The 23,229-nt window shown below is 41.5% G+C and overlaps 2 protein-coding genes across 2 annotated transcripts; both read right to left on the bottom strand.

The window, feature by feature from the left end:
* Positions 1 to 3,885: 3,885 nt before the first annotated feature.
* On the bottom strand, positions 3,886 to 9,511 carry LOC311046292 (uncharacterized protein). Its single transcript, XM_084058513.1, has 8 exons — positions 9,439 to 9,511; positions 9,100 to 9,141; positions 8,345 to 8,429; positions 7,333 to 7,427; positions 6,621 to 6,692; positions 6,295 to 6,360; positions 4,907 to 4,978; positions 3,886 to 4,282 (listed from the first exon to the last, which is right to left on the bottom strand). The coding sequence occupies exons 5-8, from the start codon at positions 6,625 to 6,627 to the stop codon at positions 4,104 to 4,106; spliced, it is 324 nt and encodes a 107-aa protein (XP_083914639.1). The 5' UTR covers positions 6,628 to 6,692; positions 7,333 to 7,427; positions 8,345 to 8,429; positions 9,100 to 9,141; positions 9,439 to 9,511; the 3' UTR covers positions 3,886 to 4,103.
* A 5,364-nt stretch (positions 9,512 to 14,875) lies between these two features.
* On the bottom strand, positions 14,876 to 21,502 carry LOC311044920 (extracellular calcium-sensing receptor-like; the record flags this gene model as incomplete). The annotated part of the gene is made up of 9 exons (XM_084056730.1): positions 14,876 to 15,789; positions 16,253 to 16,376; positions 16,472 to 16,699; positions 17,580 to 17,855; positions 17,959 to 18,165; positions 18,604 to 18,873; positions 19,816 to 19,902; positions 20,984 to 21,278; positions 21,393 to 21,502. The coding sequence occupies 9 exons, from the start codon at positions 21,500 to 21,502 to the stop codon at positions 14,876 to 14,878; spliced, it is 2,511 nt and encodes an 836-aa protein (XP_083912856.1).
* Between the last annotated feature and the right edge of the window lie 1,727 nt (positions 21,503 to 23,229).

Genomic DNA, 23,229 nt, shown 5'->3' on the forward strand with positions numbered 1-23,229 from the left:
TTTTTTTGTATTTTATTATTATATACATTTTAAAGGCATTGTAGGGAACATTAAGCCTAAATTTAAAAAATATTTATATATATATTTTTTGAATTTTTGTCCCCTCTATCAGCCACTATATAATGATGCTGGGGTGTTTTCCTGCATTGAAACACAGTACTCTTTCTGAAAACCCTATTTTCCCTGCATTGTTTATGTTTGTGCAGTTTGTTTCCCGGCCACCAGGGGGTGATGCCTCCATAGACTTCCATAGACTTCCTTACGTCCCGGACAAACATAACAACAACAACAACAATAGGGAAAATAGGGTTTTCAGAAAGAGGCCTGTGTTTCAATGCAGGAAAACACCCCAGCATCATTATATAGTGGCTGATAGAGGGGGAAAAAATGCAAAAAATATATATATAAATATTTTTTAAATTTAGGCTTAATGTTCCCTACAATGCCTTTAACCATTTTTGTGTCTTGTTTTGAAGTAAATTGTGCTCATATATAGCGCCTTTATACAAAGCGTGGTACAATGTGCATTACAATCACCCATTCACACACTTTGAAACTAATTCTGGGGGAGCCCGGGATCTAACTGGGAACCTTCTGCTTCCCAAACGGCTGCTCTACCTCCTGAGCCCCCATTATTGTCTAGCTTTGATATTCCATGTGAAATACCCTAGCATCTATTGGCCATTTTAGGAATGTATATAATAACCGTGCATTACCTGTATGCAACTGTTTCAACTGATTGCTGTCAACATGCAACTGTTTTTTGATTTATGATTTATAATAAACATTTATACAAACATTACAAGTGAATTCACAGACCTGTTGAACTTAAATGATTCAATTAATGTAATAAATAGTACCAAAAAACGAAATACTATTATTTGAATACATGTTAGTGTATGACTGTGTGTGCATTGAGTTTGTATTATTATTTTGTGAGTTGGTGTTAGGGTTAGGTCTAATCTGCTGTTTTACATTCTTTGTTGGTGTCAGTGTAAAGTGGACTGCGGGACACTGAATGAGATGTGATTTGTGGTGGAGGGTTGATGATGATCCTAGTCACAGTAGCAGACCTCTGAATAAACTGACATTTGATACTGCATCTAAAAACTGCCACAGTTCTAATAGCAGCATTATTGAAACATAACATAATGCATCTGAGTCAGCTTTATTGTGGACTGTGTCGGGGGCAGAGCAATAGAATGAGAGAGGACAACTTCCAGTGTTTCTTGTCTTCAATTGTTCATTAGGGTTTTAATTTAGGTTTATTTGATCAATTCAACATGAGAGGAAAACTTCTGAGGCATGTTTCAACAAGGTGAATATTTCTATCGATGAATCATAGTAAATTAGATACTTCCTCTTTAAACACAGCCCTCACACACATGCACACTCGTGCGCACACGCACACACACACACACACACACACACACACACACACACACACACACACACACACACACACACACACACACACACACACATGAAGGTATGTAGATGCACTGTGGCGTGGTCGGTGGTGTCAGCAAGATGGTGGTGCGGCTGAGTGGTGTGAAATGGAACTAAATTGGTCCCGTTCGCACACTTTCAGAGTTACAGATACAGACCGTAAGGGTCCATTTGGACCCATGGGGGTCCACGCACTAGACGTTGAGAAACAGTGTTTAAATTATCTGATTGGAGCCGGGCCAAAAAAGGTGAATGAGTAGATAGGAATGTTAGGAATGACAGCTTGCTCTGTCTCTCACTTTTAAAACTCTGTGACGGCCCCCTGGGCCTTTTCTATAGGGTTATGTGTGTGTGTGCCTTTAACATTCTATTGCAGTGCTGGGTTGGAGGGTGGAGGCTGAGATGATCAGTGGAAGGGGAGACACCTGGCCAATTGTCTCCTCACTCTATAAAACCCCACTCTACAACAGTTCTTTCTCTTCAGTCCTCCCCAGGTCACAGGCGTGTGGCCGCACAGCAGAGCATTTGTGTTTGAGTTCCTTATGTTGAGTTATTAGATTCAGTTCCAGTGGGCAGCATGTTTCCCTGCCTTTATGATTTGGAAACTTGATTTATTACTGATTTACAATTATTACACAATTTGGTAAATAAACTTAACTCTATGATCAGATCTTATATGCTATTGTAACAGTCTACATACTGTACATATATAAAAGTTGACACGACTCTCCCTCTCCCGAGAATTACCGAGCCATTCCGGGTGGAAAACGGAACGCTCGTCCCAAAACACACTGCCCCATTTTTTTCGGACCGAGGCCGCCGGTTTAGACCCGGGGCAGGGTGTTTTGGGACGACGGTTCTTGTTATATTACATTTCTGAATGGAAAGAGGAGCCTGCGCAATGGAGAACCGCTTTGACGGCGAAACTGGTTTTCTCATTAACAATTCGGCCGAATGCAAATGAGCCCCATTTGAAAACAAAGGCGACTTATAGGGTGAGGGGCTGCTAATGTTATGTAGATTTTTTGTTGTTTCCCTCTGGCGGATCTTGCCCCTACACAGGGGCAAGCAGGGTTTCACAGACCGGGCCATGGCATCGTTGGCCCCAATGACCGTACGCCTCTGGTGTGTGTGTGTACTAGTATTACCATACTTGTCCCTCAGTTATGGCAGTTGTGTGCCAGTGTCGTGCACTGAAAAGAGCAGGTCTACACGCTAACGTGCGTTACAATACAACACACTGTAGAGTAGATCTGCTATTTTCGGCTTTAGGGTTAGGGAGCGTGTGCGGTTTAGTTTGATGTGACGCACATTGAGTCTAAATTGTATGATAATTTATAGCAGTAAAACCAGTTTGACTTGATCACAGACGACACTGTGTTCTCAGACAGCTGCATCCCACATAGCAAAAAAGACCTGGCAAAGTTATGGCCCGGATCATGCTGTTTGTCATGGCCCACTCGGAGCAATGGTCTATACCCCCTGGTCTGGCGCCAGATCGGTTTGCCAGAAGCTCAGACATACATGAACCGTATATGGGCCAGCTGTAAAGGGCCACACTGTGCTGACCCAGTGATGAGCCAGAACATAGCAAAAAAGACCTGGCAAAGTTATGGCCCGGATCATGCGTTTTGTCATGGCCCACTCGGAGCAATGGTCTATACCCCCTGGTCTGGCGCCAGATCGGTTTGCCAGAAGCTCAGACATACATGAACCGTGCATGGGCCAGCTGTAAAGGGCCACACTGTGCTGACCCAGTGATGAGCCAGAACAGTGTTTCCACTGCTGGCCCAAACATGGGTCGCCAGAACAGGGCCTGAACAGTGTTTCCACAGCTGGCCCAGACATGGGTCACCAGCACAGGGCCTGAATAGTGTTTCCACAGCTGGCCCAGACATGGTTGGCCAGCACAGGGCCAGAGCACTGTGTCCATACTTGGCCTAGGCATGGTTGGCCAGAACTAGCCCAGAACAATGTGTCCATAATTGGCCCAGATATGGGTCACCAGCATAGGGCCAGAACACTGTGCCCACAGCTGGCCCATACATTTGCCAGGACAGGGCCAGCTGTGGACATAATGTTCTGGCCCAAAGCTGGCAAAGTTATGGCCCGGATCATGCAGTTTGTCATGGCTCGCTCGGAGCAATGGTCTATACCCCCTGGTCTGGCGCCAGATCGGTTTGCCAGAAGCTCAGACATACATGAACCGTGCATGGGCCAGCTGTAAAGGGCCACACTGTGCTGACCCAGTGATGAGCCAGAACAGTGTTTCCACTATGGAAACAGGAGCACCTATGAAAAAAGTCAACTGTAGAAGTTAAGATGGGGTGTGACAAAGGTCTTATTTAGGGGGGGGTTGTGCTTTAGTCAGGCTCTCTCCTTTAATCAAGCCATACACAGGCTATAATTGACTAAGATAAAATAAAAACAAGCATAAAGTTTTCTGCTTTTTTATTATTAAACTGCAAACCATGTGAGGCAAATGCGTGTATGAACAATGCAGTCAACATTTGGAATATGTGAACAATGCAGTTAACAAGAAACTGTAAACTGAAAAAAAAAGTAGTGCTTTTTTGCTGAAGTGACGGTCCTCCCTCGCCAAAATTTAACTCACAGAATTTGACGTTCCGAGTCAACAAATCTCATCATGTCCATTATACATTTCCGATGTGACAACTGTGAGTCACAAAGAACTGTACCAGGAGACCCTCATCCACGTAGCTCGCACCTCCCTCAGAACCAAGGTTCACGCAGAGATGGCAGACCTCCTCCACGAGGCTGTTGTAGATGCTGTTCTGGCCATTGTCAGAACAGAACTGATGAGATCCGAGTCCTGAAATCAAAGCAAACATAAGAATGTTGTTCTTTAGTCAAAAAATAGTAAATAAATAAAAACCTGTGTAAGAAAAGAGGGGGGAAAACGCAGCATCAAAGTAAATTTATTATTTAGGCTTGTATACCCAAGGGATGCGGTGACCTAGTGGTTAAGAGGGTCAGGCTTGTTACCGAGAGGTTCCCAGTTCGACTCCCCAACACGACACTAGGTATGAAAATCACCGGGTGATTAACAATCCTGCAGGGTCTGGCAAGAAATAAGTTACTGCAACTTAGTCCAAACCCTGGGTAAATAACGATTTCTTCCTCTTCCTCTTCCCAGGAGTATTTATTTTTCTATGTAAAAAGAACTTTGTATGTACTTTATAAATAAAGCACTTAAAAACTTAAGCTAGTGATGGTACACCATATTATCAATATTGGCAGACATCTTAAGTAGTATATTAAAACACAATTCCTACATACTGTAGGCTATATGGGGGGGGGGTAAGTAATTTTTGGTGGTGCTACCTACTGAAAAGTTAAGTGGCACCAGTGAAAAAGTTACGTCTGGAGCCGTGACCCCATCCCAGAACTAACTGTATCTACGTAAACACACCATGTCTTTCTAGACAAGACTCACTCTGCATTGGAGCTCCTTCACATGCGCCTGTCTCTGTCTCTTCTGCCCCCACCTCCACCTGACGCTGAAGCCCTGAAATCAAAGCAATCATGAGAATGTTTCTTCAGTAATGTGTCTTAATTATCAGTGCAACGGTAAATAAAACCGCAGTAAGGAAAAATAAATCCATTTTGTTTAGAACAAGAATTTGGAACTAAAGATGAGATGTGGTCATGACCAAAAGCACAAGGTCACAGGTACAAGCATAGATATAAATACCTAGATGCCTCATCCGGCAATGGCCGATGGACATTCTCAGTAATTAGCATACATGGTCGGCATTTTTGTTTCTTGGAGAAACTGGCCAATCACCGCGGGTCTTTCCCGTCACATGACAGAATCTACGGTGCGCTTGATGTGCTGCAGCACCATGCCCTGAGTGCACTGAAGAAACAACCCCAGAAGTCCCTGGAAAAACAAGGCTTTGATTGGCCTGTAGTGTCGCCGCCCATTGTAAAACAATAATGGATACTTCCGTGTTACTTCCTTGTAGCCGTCAAGGAAAATCTCACAAGGAAGTGTCATACATCACGTGGTTGCGTCCATAGAGATGCGCCATGACACTTTCGGTGGCATAACATCTACCAGAAGTTCAGTGAATACATTGCAGTGGATGAGAGCCTTCTGGACAGCTCGTATCAAACATTATTTTCTGAACGAATGCAACCTTTGTGTTTTGTCATGAGCTCAAAGACTGGAGTCCTCATGCACGCGCAGTCATTATCATACCTTCAGTGTAGAGTAGGCTATTATTTTAGAACACACCCCTCTAATTCCTCTTATTCTGATCAATCTGATTTTCTCATTTTCGTTGCAAGTTCAATATATTTCGCCTTCACATCTGCACAACTTGATGTAAAATTGTTTCTAAAACAGCCTGTTTGAAACAATTTGTCTATAGCGCCGCTGATACTGTACAGTATCAATTAGACTATCTTAGATTTATTCAATCATTTGACATTATATCTTAAAATCTATAGCCTAGTTTGACTATCGACCCAACACTAATACTGATGAGCTCAGCCACTTATCATTATTCTACTGATGCTCTGCGAAGAGATCAAACGTGACATGTTTAGCCTAGATGTTGGTCCGATCGTTAAAGTTGATATTTGAATTAAAATGTTACTTTGTTTAGCTGAACATAAGCTGGCATATATTGCAGCTGTTCTGCAAAAAGGAATGGTCAAAACTACCCAAAAATATGTGAGCCAAACTTGTGGAAACATATTCAAAAATACTTTTTTCAATAGGGCTGTAACATAAGAAAATGTAGGAAAAGTGAAGCATTCTGAATACTTTCCGGACTGACTGTACGTAAACACCCCATCTTTCTAGACAAGACTCACTCTGCATTGGAGCTGTTTGAGAACCCCCTGTCTCGGTCTCTTCTGCCCCCACCTGACGCTGGAGACCTGAAATCAAAGCAAACATCAGAATGTTTCTTTAGTCATGGGGCTTGATTCTCGGTGCAACGGTAAAAAAATAAATAAATAAAATAAAATGCAGTAAGGAAAACTGGAGGGAAAAAAAAGAAAAAACAAATCCATATTGTTTAGAAGAAGAACTTGGAATTTAAGATAATTTAAGCTCAGTTATTAATGGCCAGACAAGACCCCTATTCCAGAATGAACTGTATCAATGTAAACACACCATCTTTCTAGACAAGACTCACTCTGCATTGGAGCTGTTTGAGAACCCCCTGTCTCGGCCTCTTCTGCCCCCACCTCCACCTGACGCTGGAGACCTGAAATCAAAGCAATCATGAGAATGTTTCTTTAGTAATGTGTCTTAATTCTCAGTGCAACGGTAAATAAAACAGTAAGGGAAAATAAATCAATTTTGTTTAGAACAAGAATTTGGAACTAAGGATGATGTGCTCTGTGCTGAAGTGTGGGTCATGACCAAAAGCATAAGGTCACAGGTACAAGCAGCCGAAATGAGTTCAGTCACCCGAAAGACTTGGAGTACTGCTACTGCTCACTTCTTTGTGTCATCATTTCCAATTTCACTTGTTTATCCTGTATGAGTCATCTCTGATTGGATAACATTGGTATCTGACCATAACATGCATGTTCTGTTTACTAAACACCTGGAGAGACAGGGAGACCCCTGTTACTGAACACTTCATAGTAATTATTGCCATCCGAATATAGATATGTTTATCTTTTAATAAACAAAATCACTTACTGCACAATTCTTTAAAAAATAGCAGTAGCTATAGAATAGCAGTGTTCCTTCATGATTGACTAAATTAGCTTCTCAATTCTATATTGTATGTCCCAGCAAAGTTGTTAGAAGCCAATTTAAGATAAGGGTTAGCATTAAACAACAAACAAAAAGGGTTTTGTGTGTGTGTCTTCCCCGAGTAGAACTGACATTCTTACCAGTTGGATTTTGAGGTCGGGGCTATTTTGTAGCCGCTCCTCCAGGTTTTCTAGGGATTGGGTATCAGCTAATGGCAGCAGATTTGGTTCAACACCTATGAGAATGAGAAAAGCTTTATCACATCACAGGTTTGCAGGTGTAAAACAGTGGGTGTATTTCCATAAAGAAAGGGAAGAAGATGGAGCAAGGGGAAGAGAGAGAAGATACATTTTAAAAAACAACAATGCATCTACATATTTACACAAGAATAAAGTAACTTTATTCTTTTAAGCCTTAGTCAATTTAAGACATTTAATGAATAGAGTAACATCCTCGCCTTTATTCCAACAGTCGATTCATTTGTGGATTATACAGTGAGCTGCACGTTTTAATTTTTTTCCTCCTTTTTAAAAAGGCAGTGAGCTTGTAGATCGGCGGTAGTGACGTGGCGCATCTAGTGAAAGCCGGAATTACACAATTTACATGTAAATAGGAAGTAAACGAGGGGGGGGAATGGCGTTCGGCCACAGATGGGATTAAAGCACTTCTTTATTGAAAAATATGAACTAATACATTGCACAAATACTCTGGACACCTACTTAACATTTGGGGCAAGCACCTTATGTTTTGCATTTCTACATGTTTGGAGACATACAGCTCCAGGTTTTACCGGTGACATTTCAGGGCAAACTGGGGGTGTGGTCACTAAGACTCTCGTAGATACGAAAGTAAAAGTCAGATTTGATAAAATACATATACGATAGTCTTGATCTAAGGCTTTAGTGAAGCCACACTTTAGAGCGTTTGTCACCACGGTCCATATTTCAGTGACAGCATGCCTGTTGCTCACTCGCATCTAAACGCGGTGTGTGTGCGGTGCAGCGTAAATGAGTCACGCAGTCAAGTTAGATAAGTCCTGACAGATAGTCAAATACGTCTTTGATGATATATATGCCTTGTTTGAACGATTATTAGCACTCCAAGGAAAAAGATAGCGCAGAGATGCAACAGAATCAACCAGATTGAACTTACTTGCTGTGAAAATAACAGCTGCTGATCAGACAGTAATGAACTTCTCCCATGCGCTGGAGTCATACAACCAATGACAATCACAGCCCTGCAAGGAAAGAAATGTTTGATTAACTAACAATACAGTATATTCAAACTCTAATTTTGTTTACAGTTGTCATATTACAATTCACCTTAAAATAAGTTATAAGTAGCTATATCATATCAGTGGTTCTCAAAGATTTCCATGTAAATTGTATTTGGCTTCAGATTTGAAAAGGTTGTGCGCCAAGGAACCCCACAAGAGAAGTGTATTTACACCTGGAGGAACCATCTCTAGAAACCCACTTTAAGAACCAACACATTAAATGTACAGTGGTTCTCAGGTGGGGTTCAGCAGGGACCCTCAAGATTCCAAATGGACCCTTACAGGCCTTTAACTCTGAGAGTACCAATTGAACCAAATGGACCCTTACATATCTGTAACTGTGAGTGTACACATGTAACCAAATGGACCCTTACATATCTGTAACTGTGTACACATGTAACCAAATGGACCCTTACATATCTGTAACTGTGAGTGTACAAATGGAACCAAATGGACCCGTACAGGTCTGTAACTCTTACAGATCTGTAAGGGTCCATTTGGTTCCATGTATACTGTCAGTTACAGACCTGTCAGGGTCCATTTGGTTACATGTGTACACTCACAGTGTACAAATGGAACCAAATGGACCCTTACGTGTCAGTAACTCAAGAGTGTACCAATGGAACCTTACCTTTGACTTGCTTATTAAAAGTCCCCCCTGGCCTACAAAGCCCTGCAATATAAGTAAAATAAATATAGATTATTGAGGCAACTTCATGATAAACAGTAGAAAAGGCCACACACCTATGTATTCTATATACAAAAGGCAAGATACTTTTGTTTTAATAGCATGTTGTCTTTTAAAACGTCCAAACAAACGGTTTGTGTTTACAAGGAAATACCTGTTACACTACAGGCTAACTAACCAACAGAATCTTACATTATGTGCAGCATATGTTGAGTCACAACGTTATTTCTCAACCATTAATGTTCAGACGTGATCTAAATAATTATAAATGCATAAACATACCTCTTTTTGCTGTTCTGTGTTCTGTCGACGTCTCCCAAAGACAATCTCAGTCACAGCTGCTGCTGATTAGACCAGCTGAGCTGGTTATCACATGCGCTGGAGTCATGCAACCAATGAGAGCACAGGACACGGGGGTGTGTTCTGAGGGACGACCAATGAGCGCAGGTTTTATCGGTTGTCAGGGAAACCATCACGACCAATCACCGCAGGCTCTTGTCTCTCAGGCAATGGGAATAGAGTTGGAGGGTTTTCATTTTTTGGCATCAAAATATACTTCAGTACTCAAAGTAAAAGTACTCATTATGCACAATGTCCCATTTTACAAGTTATCATGTGTATAAAATCCTTTGGAAATAGCAGATCTACAAGCTCACAACGCGTCACAAAGCGATGTGTTGTGAGCTTGTAGATCACAGTGGTGTAAAGTTAATAAGTGTATTTACTCACTGTACTAAAGTAACATTTTTAGGTATTTTTTTTTTACTGGAGTATTTCCCATTCTCAATACTTTTACTTCTACTCCACTACAACTTAGAGACAAATAATGTACTTTTACTCCACTACAATTATTTGAAAACTTTATACTTAGTTACTTTGCAGATATAAATTATAATGAAAATAGCAGATCTACAAGCTCACAACGTGTTGCATTGGCACCGTGTTGTGAGCTTGTAGATCTGCTATTTTCAAACATTTTAGTACTTTTACTATTGATACTTTAAGTATTTTGATGCCAATACTTTTGTACTTTTACTCAAGTAACAATTTGAACACAGGCCTTTTACTTATAACAGAGTAAAAGGCTCTGTCATGTCATTTAACTGGGTACCCCTGGAACACCCTCAACCCAGTTTGAAGGGTCCTTGATGATCTGCCTTACTTTTTACTGCATGTAGAGACACATATTGGTGTGGTGGGTGATTTCGGTAGCTTTATTGTTTAATGATTCTTGTGAGTTGATGTTTTTAACTTTTTTTTGTGATGTGTTGAATGTGAGAACTGATTCAATACTGTTAAACTGTCCTTGTTATTAAAATCATTCAGACTCCTCAGGAGGAACATGCGCTTTTGGGTCTTATACTGACACTCAGCTTCAGGGAGAACCATGCATGTCCACAAGTGGTCAGAGAGCGCTTGTCACCTGCATATTTAAAGAATGACAGTCCATTGTTATTGCATGTGATTTTGTTTGTGTTTATGGAGAAGAGAATGTGGCAAGACACCCTGTGGGACCCCGGTATTTAAAACAATATTACAGGATGTCAAACCATTACATGCTGGAGTCTGTCTGAGTTACAGACCCATGTGGAAACCCCTCAAAGGAGGGTTTTGAGTTTTGATTTATTCATAGTTGACAGCCAATCAGGAGTCCAGTCCCACATGTGTGGGTTCTCAAAGCCTGTTATGGAACAGGTGTTCAAACTCTGAGTCATGTGTCATTTTTTACAGAGACAGCCGTGTTGCAGTGCCGTTTTGGAGTATAAGAATTACATATTTTCATAAGGACTTTGTTGCTTAGCTCATGTACAGCTGATGTTCAGGATACTGGCAAGTGCATGTGAGTATCAGTTCCACGTACAGTTCCATTGGAGAGTGTCTGCACTACTGTTTCTTCTTCAGGAGTGTTTGTCATCACTGCCATTCACTTTGCTGCATTATCCACGTTACATTCGTGGTGAACGGCTTTGTGCAATGGAGCGAGGTGGGCCACCTCCCACTCAACCCCGGCAAGACTAAGGAGATGCCGGTGGATCCCCGAAGAAGCAGGAAAGGTCCCACCAGTACCCAGCATCATCAAAGGAGAGTCGGTGGAGCTGGTGGACAGCTACAAATTCCTGGGCGTGCACCTAAACAGCTCGCTTGACTGGTCCGATGATGCCAATGCACTGCACAGCAGAAGAAAGAGCAAGCTCTTTTCACTCAGAAGGCTCAGAGGGTTTGGGGGGGCGGGCAGGATCGTGGGTGCCCCCCAGGAGGGGGTGGAAGAGGTTGCCATGGTGCGAAGAGCAAAGACATCCACATCCAAAACACAGCCAAATCTGGCAAACAGATCTGGCCCAGATCTGGCTCACTTATGGCAAGCCGGTTCCGGCATGACAAAAAAACGGACCGTGCGAGGCACCGCGCTACGGGCGCTAAACTGTAGTCAAAATAAACTAAACTACGTCGCTACTCACATAAACAAAGGTTCTTATGCGTCCTTCAATGTCGGAAAGTGTCAGAACTCTTAGCACATCCCCATTGACTTTCAGTGGTAGTGTGCTGAGTTCCGACATGACATGGTAGTTCCGACATGGCATGGTTTGTTTTCTGCTCAAAATAGTCTATTTTACAGTGTGGGTGGGGTGCTGAGAGGTTACCCACCCCGGAGAATACACTTTCAAGGTCCACATGTCGAAGAGTCCTTGAGCAAGACTCTGAACCTTATTGCTCCTGGTACGCAGGTTGCTGCCTTGCAGCCTTTTTAATCCAAGGGACTTGGATAAAAAAGGTGCCATATAAATGCACCATTTACCATTTAGGATTCAACACATCCAAGCCAAAGAGACCCCATATATGGATATAGCTGACCTGTTTAGACATCACAGTGTGACTCAACCAGCTCAGCAGAAGGGTATACATGCCAAAACGCCCATGTGCAAGGGCTCATGTGCATGCACCCATGTGCGCGAGATCGCCCTTTAGGGCTTGTTAATTATAAGGCTAATCTGGGCCAAATAAGCCCATAAACACATGCAGGCCAGATAGAAGTAAGGCTAACCTGTGTGCCAGATACAAAAATGATAAATGAAATGAACCCAAAACACATGTGGTCCAGATACAAAAATGCATAACGTGGGCCAAATGAACCCAAAACACCTGTGGGCCAGATACAAAAATGCCCAATGTGGGCCAAATGAACCCAGAACACATGTGGGCCAGATACAAAAATGTCTAATGTGGGCCAAATTAACCCAAAACACCTGTGGACCAGATACAAAAATGCCCAATGTGGGCCAAATGAACACAAAATACATGTGGGCCAGATACAAAAATGCCTAACGTGGGCCAAATGAACCCAAAACACCTGTGGGCCAGATTGTAAAATGCCTAACGTGGGCCAAATGAACCCAAAACACCTGTGGGCCAGATACAAAAATGCCCAATGTGGGCCAAATGAACCCAGAACACATGTGGGCCAGATACAAAAATGTCTAATGTGGGCCAAATTAACCCAAAACACCTGTGGACCAGATACAAAAATGCCCAATGTGGGCCAAATGAACACAAAATACATGTGGGCCAGATACAAAAATGCCTAACGTGGGCCAAATGAACCCAAAACACCTGTGGGCCAGATTGTAAAATGCCTAACGTGGGCCAAATGAACCCAAAACACCTGTGGGCCAGATACAAAAATGCCCAATGTGGGCCAAATGAACCCAAAACACATGTGTGCCAGATACAAAAATGTCTAACGTGGGCCAAATTAACCCAAAACACCTGTGGGCCAGATACAAAAATGCCCAATGTGGGCCAAATGAACCCAGAACACCTGTGGGCCAGATACAAAAATGTCTAATGTGGGCCAAATGAACCCAAAACACCTGTGGACCAGATACAAAAATGCCCAATGTGGGCCAAATGAACACAAAATACATGTGGGCCAGATACAAAAATGCCTAACGTGGGCCAAATGAACCTAAAACACCTGTGGGCCAGATTGTAAAATGCCTAACGTGGGCCAAATGAACCCAAAACACCTGTGGGCCAGATACAAAAATGCCCAATGTGGGCCAAATGAACCCAAAACACCTGTGGGCCAGATACAAAAATGCCTAATGTGGGCCAAATGAACCCAATCTATACTCGGCCCATATGCGGCTTGCCATCATGTAACCGGTGCCATCATTGCCAGACCTGGCTCACATCCGGTCCACATACCACTTGCCGGAGTGATATTCTGCCGGAGGTCTGCCAGACTGCCGGAACGAAAACGGCATTTGGGCCAGACCAGTCTGCATAGGTTTTGCTATGTGGGATGCTGTCTCTTGCAGGGGAGGAACATGAGAGAAAAGATTTTCCTGATTCAACTTCCACTAAAGCTTCATTATTCCAGCTGTACAACACACCACAGGATACAACTTTACAATTCATAATTAAGACCCCACTCACATTTTTTTTCCCTGTACATTTTCACATGTACGTATTATGAAATTTGTTCTCTGCATTTGCCCATCCTAACTATTAGGAGCAGTGGGCGCTATTCATATATTAACCCGGGGAGCACTTAGGGGTTCAGTGTCTTGCTCATGGACACTTTGACATGACTGGGTAGACTAGGGAATGAACCAGGGACCCTCTGATTCCTGGTCAAATGTATGAAATAATGCTTGCTGCATAAAATAATACAGAGAGCAGCATGTTCACGTTAGTGAGGTTGACAACTGAACATTCTAATGTTGATTTCAGAATGACTACACTGGATATTGAAAGTTAGAGACTGTTAGAATTAAAGGGTCAAGTGCTCATTATTTTTCAGCAAATAATTCATTGAGCATTGGAAAAAACAATCATACTGTAGATAATTAATTATAGACTAAACAATTAAAATTCTTAATATGAATGACTTAAAACCTATAATGTGTTAGCGACACCAGGTTAAGCAGGTTTAGCGACAAAAGGTTTCTCACGTTTCATCCTAACCCTTTTATAACTTCAGATATTGTTTATTTTATAACTGCCTCTTGGCATTCTCATGAATATCTGGAATATCTAACCTGCTTGATATGTACAATATTTTCACTCCATGTTTTCCTTTCTTGCTATGATATGGTTTAGCTGTAGTTATGAAACTTATGAAAGGCAAAATAAAGGCAAAGGAAAAGCACACGGAAAGCAAACGTACACCACAACACAACACAACACAACACAACACAACACAACACACTACTTTCTAGTGTGATACTATCAACTTCCTGACCTGGCGGAGACCTGTGCTCCGAGGAGCACATTTTCTAGTTATTATTCAGTGGCCTTGATCTCCAACATGTCTATTGAAAGGTAATACAACCACATTTGCTCGCCGAGTTTGAAGTCGATGGGTCCCATCTATGTGCATAACCATTTGGTCGGATTTGCGGTTCTGGACAGCCGGATCGCCATGTGTCTATATATATATGGGCCTAATGGTCAGATCGGCGGTTCTGGACAACCGCCTTATCCGACCGACTCAACTCCCTTATGTCGTCTGCGATGTGTGTGCCGAGTTTTAAGTCGGTCCGACGGTTCTCAAGATACATAATATAACAGACAAACTTACATACTGTACGTACAGAGATTCGGTGCATTTATTGTAAGATGAATCTATTACTCACAAGGTTATCAGTAATCAAATATAAATATACATTATTGTTATAAAATATACAGAAAATGTGTAATCATTGAATTTCTTCTTCTACGTCTTGGTAGCACCGCGACCCATGATGGACTTCTTAGTGTTTCTCTCGGGTTTCAAAATGATTATATAACACTTTGGGCCAAACAGCGCCACCAATAGACCAAAACTAGATGCCAAAATAGCAAATACCTCCACTACATCTGCATATTTGCCTGGAGAGCTGATATATGCTGGGATGAAGGCTATCCACACGGCGCAGAATATCAGCATGCTGAAAGTGATTAACTTGGCTTCATTGAAGTTGTCTGGAAGATTCCTTGCCATGAATGCTAGGAGGAAGCTGAGGAGTGCCAGTAAACCAATATAACCTAGTAATACTGCAAAACCAACTGTTGATCCCACCGCACACTCATAGACTATCTTATCACTGTGGTATCGTGTGTTTTTATAAGGAGTTGGTGAGGCAGACACAAGCCAGGCTGTGCAGATTATCGCCTGGATGGAAGTAAGAGCTAGAACTGTTTCTCTCTGCTGCATAGCGCCAAACCACTTCATAATGTCTGCACCCCCAGGCTTGGAGGCCTTGAACACAGCCAACACCACCATAGTCTTTACCAGGATACACGAGACACACAGCACAAAGCTGATCCCAAATGCTGCATGCCTCAGCTGACAAGTCCAGAGCCTGGGACGGCCAATGAACAGAAGTGAACACAAGAAACATAGTATGAGTGACAACAGGAGCAAGAAGCTGAGTTCTGAGTTGTTGGCGCGTACCATGGGTGTGTCTCGATGATAGACGAAGATTCCCAGGACAATGGCACAGATAAGTGTGCCTAGCAATGAGATGGTTGTCAAGGAGATACCCAGAGGCTCATGGTAGGAGAGGAACTCCAGGCTCTTAGGGACACAGTGGTCACGCTGGGGACTGGACCAGAAGTCCTCTGGACAACTGGTGCACTCTGTAGAGTCTAACAAAGATGGCAAGGTTAAAGGGACAGACAAGTAGCCAATTCTTCACTTTTCCTAAATTTAAGTTTTTTTATAAGCATTTTTTCGAACCGTCAATTGATTCACACTTAAGTCCACTTCTGTGGACTGCACAGCCTGGCTTGTGTCTGCCTCGCCAGCTACTCATACAAAACACACGATTCCACAGTGATAAGTGCAGTGGGATCAACAGTTGGTTTTGCAAAAAGAAAAGGTGAATGCTAAAATATTTGAGCTATATAGCTTTCATTTCAAATTCTTAAATTGTATTGTTTGGATTAAATGTTATTGCACTTTCGTGTTGTTGTACGGGGGGGGGGGGGTTATGTCCAGAGGACACAATGGAAATAAGTCTTTGGGCTTCATTGTGATTTCATCTGTGATGATACAAATGTGACTGTATGTCGTGAATTAATCAATTAATCAAAAACTCAATCAATTAACCTGTCTGATTGCTGATCTCTCCCTCTGAACAAGCAATGCAGTCAAAGCAGCAGACAGGTTCACCTTTCCTTCTGGCCACACGGGTTCCAGGTGAACAGCTCTCACTGCACACTGACCGAGGAGGCTACAGAGGAAAGAAACAATGATCAATTTCAGTCAAAACTAAATAACATTCACATACTGAGCTCAACATTAGTTATTTTAGAAAGCCAAAGCGACCTTTGTGGATTCAAAGTTCCAGAAGATTCTGTCTTCATCAAGGATGAGTTCTTCATCTCCGGAGGCTGACTTCTTGATCAAACCCACATTGTGAACCTTTGTGCTTCCATCAGGGAGCCACTCCCAGCTCATGATATCATAGATTGGTAAAGGATCACCATTCACATCAAATGATACATCATCACCGAATGATGTGGTGAAGTTGACCCTTTCCAGGTAATACGCAAGCTAGAAATGGTGATGAAGAAAGTTACGAAGAATGACTTTAACAAAAGAAATAAAAACAAATACTCTATAGTTACATTGACAGGGACTGTTTTATTAACTACTACAACCTTGCAGTATTTACAGTGCACAGTAAAAACATGAACTGTATTGTGTGGAGAGTGTGTGCAGGGCATTCACTAATCAATAATAATTTGTAATAACAAATATAAAATGTCCATCCATTTTCAGTGCATGCTATGAATGACACAATATTGTTGTGTCATGGTGCTAAACAGGCCTGGAATTTCATCACTTTAAGAGAGGCCACTTGGCCTTTGCTGTTGTAAAAAAAAAATGAGGACACAAAGGCCAAATACCACAGCAGCAAGGCCATCAAATAAAACAATGATTTAAAGTCCTCTTAATTAATTGAATGTAAGGGTTAAGGATGATTTTGTATTGTAGTCTAACCATCACTGAAATAAATACATTAAAAATAATGTATATTTCACAAAACTATTTATTGTTTTGTTTACAATACATGCTCAGCCCAGTACCAATCAAAGTCACTGGACTGGTTTGGAGATGGGGACTAAGAATTCAGAATCTCAACAAACCAAACTGAGGTGCAATGACGGCCACGGGATTGTGATGGTGATCGTGCAAAGTAGGCATAAATAAAACCCTCAAAAAGTGTGTGATTATTTCAAAAGTGTTGTTCGCTTCTATTAAATACACTTACAAAAGGTATTTCCAAGTAATTTCTGGGGGGACAATGTCAAGGTTGTCTGAAATTGGAGGGGACACTTCACTGATGTTATATTTACATATTGACTATTATTTTAAATCTGAGTACAACTAGAAACATTAACAGGTAAATTAAACTGTGAATTAATACCACCTGCCAAGGCTGTAGTGTCTGCAAACTGGCACAGCTGTGCCCAATGAAAGGCCCTCTTCCTGGCACACATTGCAACATGTCATGGAGGGCATGGGCCAGAGCATACACAGCCTTGTACACATTGTACTCTACCCTCAGGTCAGACACATCCGACATCGTAGTTTCTGCTGTTCCAAGGTCCTCTTGTCCAGTACACACCCTTCCACCAGCATCCACCCAGTCTGTTGGAAGGGGTGCAAATTTACACTGAAATGTGTGCTCCCAAAACTGCCTCACCTGAAGAAACACAATGAAGACTTAAGCATTAATATGATTTGATACCTTGTAAACATTTGAAAACAGACAGCAGTTTGCATACTAAATGAAACAAAAGGCTCACTATGTTATTTTCATGGTTGCTGTCAGGGTCATTGTCAGGGTGTATATTTAACAAGAAGTCCTTGAGACCTGGTATCTCTCCACGGCGGATGGCGATACCCAGGGTGCCTCTCAGGTACGGCATGAACTTAGGAGTCTGGAGTTCAGTGTATGTCGTCCAGGACTCACTGGCCATCCATTGCAGACCTGTCACATTCTGCTTTACCACCTATTGTATTGAACAAATGACATGTATGTATATATATCTTTGCTGTCGGACGGAAACCTTGTACCAAAACCGTTCAGGAAATAAGAAACTGTGTTCAAATGGATTCGATGTAGTTATTATTTAGACTTTGACAATTCGTTATAGCAATGACATGAGTGAATGGTCTGATAATTTGTTGCTTATTGTGCAGAGAAGTACTAAAGATAAAGATACAATGCCAAAGCAAAATAAGAAGACGTGTAAAAATACACAATTGCTGAGCATTCATAAACCTTGAGTGATTAAATTGCATAGCAATTGATAGAAATGCTTGCAATAAAATGACACCTATTTTTATTCTGAAAGAATGTCTTCACTTCAATATAACGGATTTCAGAATCCTTATAATTATTAATCCCAAACTTAACAAAATGAACATGTATTAAAGAAAGCCCAAACCTCCTCCATGAGTTCAGGCATATGGCTCTCATATACAAATGCAATGACCACACGAGCTGTGGATTTCTTCATCACAGTGACAATCCGCTGAAGTTCAGCCGGGTCATAGTCCATGGGCACGACCTCCAGGTACGCCAGACAAGCCAAACCAGACTGGACCAGCTCAGACTGTAGGGCTATGGCAGCATGGTGGCCATATGCATTATCAATCAACAGCAACCCTACCCAGGTCCACCCGAACCGCCTCATAATCTGGAGCATAGCTCGCACCTGTGGATATAACAGAGGGATAATCGCTTATAGGCTAGATTATTCACATATTGGTTATTGTTTATTTTAGATCCCATTAGCCACTGCCTCAGCAGTGACTATTCTTCCTGGGGTCAAACAGTACAGTTAAAACAATTACAGTGCAATTAAAACATATAATTGACAAGCTAAAATAAAATAACAATTAAAGAACCAATACAATTCCCATGGTGGACTGTGTATGGCAGGGGCGTCCTCTTCCCTGAGCCAGGCCTAAACCTGACCGCATACCAAAAGTACCAAAAGTGCATACAAAATCAAGATGTTTTTGCATGTATCAATGTAGCAATAACCAGACATAGACATATAGTGAATCTCTTACACAGATAACACAAGTTCTGATGATTCTCTTTTGATGCTGCCATCAAAGAGCTTCAGCTCCCCTCCCGCAGTAATGCTCACAAGAGAATCAGAGGTAATATGCAATATCGTATTACACTCACTAGAGGGAGGTATGTGTTAACCCATTAAAACCGAGAAAGCATCTGTGTTCTACATTCATTCATTCTACATTTCTTCGACTATTAAAACAATGCAGATATACAAGTTCATAGCGTGTCACTTAATGCTGCGCTATGAGCTTGTAGATCTGCTATTTTTTTTAATTGTGACAATTTGTGCATATCTTTGAATATATATATATATTTCAAAGCTAATTGTTGTACTCAAATCTTTGCTTCTGGGGGTCCTTGGAACAAAACATTTTGCGATGGGGTTCCGTGGCCAAATACATAGAATTTTGACATTAATACGTTTGAGAACCACTGATATAGCAACATAGGTTTTTCAGAAAACTGATTTAGAAGACATTTGTAGAGTTGTAGGCCTCAGGTCTTAATGTGTTCAGTGTGGAACATGTACTGCTTGATGCCAAGAGATCTATAATAGTCTATAGAAATTCACCTGGAAGGCGTCACTTGGGATTGTTCTAAAGAAGGACGGGAACTGGTTCCGGTCACTCAGACAGGAGCAGGTGGCATAGTGACTTACCTGCAAAAGGTACAAAACATCTGTTCTCTAATATACTCAATTATTTAACAAAATGAATGTCCCCTCCAAGCAGAGAATATGAGCATTAGCCCATACAGTATGAGAATATAACAATAAATCTTGTGGTATTATCCCCCCCACCACACCCACTCTCTCTCTCCCAAAAGCACTTGAATAGACTCACTAAAGCAGTGTGGCAGCAAAAAAGCCAACACTTTCATTTCAAATTGAAACCTTGATTAACTGATTATGAAATAACTGACACAATAAATAACCAAACAGACATTACAGAGCAATTTCAATGACAGAAGTATGTTATGCACACCTGTTGCCATGCATTTTGTATTATTGCAGTGTTGTAACCTCATTATATTGATCACTGTGATTGATATACTGTATAATCAATTTCTTTTGTTTATGGGTTGTCTCCAAGTGATGCTGCAGCTCTGATGGCTCCATAGAGTAATTTGGCAGCAGTATCATAAATATTAATTAAATCTTTTTGTTTGTTTGTTAGTTTGCTTAGTTATACATTATCTTAGCTAATAATAACATGCTGGATTTGTGTTAATGTGTGTTTTCAGACGATTGCATGAAAAAAGCTATGTGCTCCATTCAAAATCTGCCTGCTCTGTTCACAATCTCCGCTTGCATGCTCTGCTTACAAGTAATATGTTCTATGACTTTCAAGCTGTAATAAGGCTACTTACGATATGCACATTTCATTTTTGTAAATACATAACCAAAATTAAGCATAATTGTGACTGTCAGGCTGAAACCTTGTATCTCTATATTTCAAATTTGTATGTACAGTATTTATTTTTTGTAAATGAATGCCCTACATAGCTACAAGAAGGTAATGAAAAATAAGTGGGGGGAAAAGCTGATCTAGAAGCTCACAACAAGTCACATCACAACGCATTGTGAGCCTGTAGAACAGCTTTTTTCACGACAAAAAATGTAAGCGAAAGTAGTTATTTTTCCTATTTCCTGAAAAGTAAAAAAAGTTGGCAAGGTTTCTACCGGACAGCAACGGTATATAAAATTGGCAATGGTAAACGGGTTCTAGTAGGAAATGTACCATGGGCACTCTGTACAAGCCTAACACACTAGAGATGGCAATAGAACTTGTCGAAGAAGGAGTGCCCACAATTCCGAGCACTGGAGGGGACCCAACGCATCTCTCATCCAATTGAAACTGCTTCTCTCTCCCACTGACCAATGACAATACCGCATGGAATGCACCTCCAAGCGTGTGGCAAGTATCATAGATCCTATAGCCCAGAGTCACATTGGGCAGCAGGCTGCTGTTTCTGTTGATCTCACTGATGGCAAAAGCCATGGTCTGCGCCCGTCTGAACCCTGGAATGAAAAAACTAACACAATTCTACTGTAACATTTGATATTTATCTTTGTAGAAATACACAGCATACAATCTATCAAAACGAGTTACCTGTTCTCTTGCTCTCTATTGTATTTGTGATACTCACCCATAGCAAGTAAGCTCCTGCCGCTTGGAGGTGAAAGACAGCTCGGGGAAGACAGGGATGTAGTGGATATAAAACAAACCACCCAGAACAAAGTCCCCAGCCTTGTTCATTCTGTTGAGATTAAATTGTTCCTGTAACTCACAAGAAGAGGAAGGTGAGGAAGAAAAAGCAGAGAAGGAAGAGAACAATATCAAGGTCAAGTACAGATGTGAAAGCAGGTGCGTGACTAGAGAAGCCGTCATGACTCTCCTCCTCTGTCTAACCCCACCTTCTCTAAAGCCTTTGTCCTGTTGTCACATTTTATACACAGTGATGCTGTGCCATCCCCTGTACAACCTTATGGCATTATGGGGTCTTTCACAACACCCATCTGGGCAGAGGCATTAGAGGCAGGGCTTAACATACATCAGCAATGCTTTCATATTAAAAACATTTTTTGTGTGTGTCCTACAATGTGTCAATCACACGTTCTCATCAGAGCTACATTAGCCACCTATTATCTGCCAGATCTTGGCTCCCTGATAAAAATGAAAAAATATGTCAGTTTCAGGGTTAAGGATGGGGCTTATAGACATGGTCAAATTCAACCAGATTTTTTTTTTCAGTTAATGCATGGCTGAATATAATGATGATGTTCTGATGTAACTTTTTTTCTTCTTATCTACACACACTTTGTAACTTTTTTCTTTTCATCTACAGTGTTACTTTGTTAATGTTCAGCTGATCCCTCGCACGACTCGCTTGACAAATAAAACAGATGTATGCTGTCAATGTGCTGCGATGTGAAGCGTTGTAAGATCTTTTTTTTTTGACGAGCGACACCGTTGAACTTGTACTACGGAGTTCTGAAGTTGGTTTCAGGTTGGAATGCTCCGATGCCTTTTATGGTATTACATGAGGGGGGGGGGGGGGGGGGGGGACAATGCAAATGTGACTCACATGAACGTGCATTTCATTTACGAACAGGTGGAATTCATCATCTGATACATTCAAACCTCCTTCCAAGAACCGCATATTGGTCTGTACTCGGTCTGCAAAACTACACTAAAATGTTGTAGAAATGTACAAAGAGCTTTGTGAATGAGGCCCATTGTTCCAGTGCCTCAAAGTGTTCTAGTCTACACTGCTAGTTTAAAGTAGGTCTTGTCCAGTTTGGATTAACTGTAAGTCCTATAGTGGCGTGCACTCGTTGACAACAAGTAATGTGACCTACACCTTTTTTCATTATTTTGAAATAATTCTTCATGTCTACCTAACTTACATTTTGTTTGTGGTAGCAAAAAAAACATAGTCAATGTTATCCCTTGTGTCCCCCATAGGAATAGGTTTAGCTCCAGCACCTGGAAAATTACCAGTGAGTCGTCTCTAAACAATTCACTCAACTAGAGATTGATGCAATCTCTCAGCTTTCGTTGCTAAAACTGGGTGGGGAAAATTTGAGAGTTAAAAAAAGAGCATACGGTATACCTGCCTATTTTTAAACCTTTTGTCTCCTGAGTTAGCTCGTTGTGACGCGTTTTGACGCGTTGTGAGCTTGTAGATCGGGGATTTTTGGCTAATGTTCCTCCCAGAATAATGGATGCTGGGGTTTGAGTATAAGTACAGTACTTGAGTAAATGTACGTGGTGGAAAGTAAGTTTACTTTCCACCACTGCCAAGATCTGAGGGAAAACAAGAGTGAAGCCCAAGGCATTTTCTAGTCACCAGATATGTCCCAAATGACAGTCCCTTAGCTGAGTGACGTCATCTGCCAGGCAGCATCGCAAACACACAAACAGTGTTGTTTTTAATTAACCCAGGCCTTAGAGGCCATTTAAACACCACAAGGTTGAAAAAG

The sequence above is a fragment of the Gymnoscopelus microlampas genome, assembly GCF_963454915.1.
Source record: "Gymnoscopelus microlampas genome assembly, chromosome: 5".
In the NCBI taxonomy this organism is placed as follows: domain Eukaryota; kingdom Metazoa; phylum Chordata; class Actinopteri; order Myctophiformes; family Myctophidae; genus Gymnoscopelus; species Gymnoscopelus microlampas.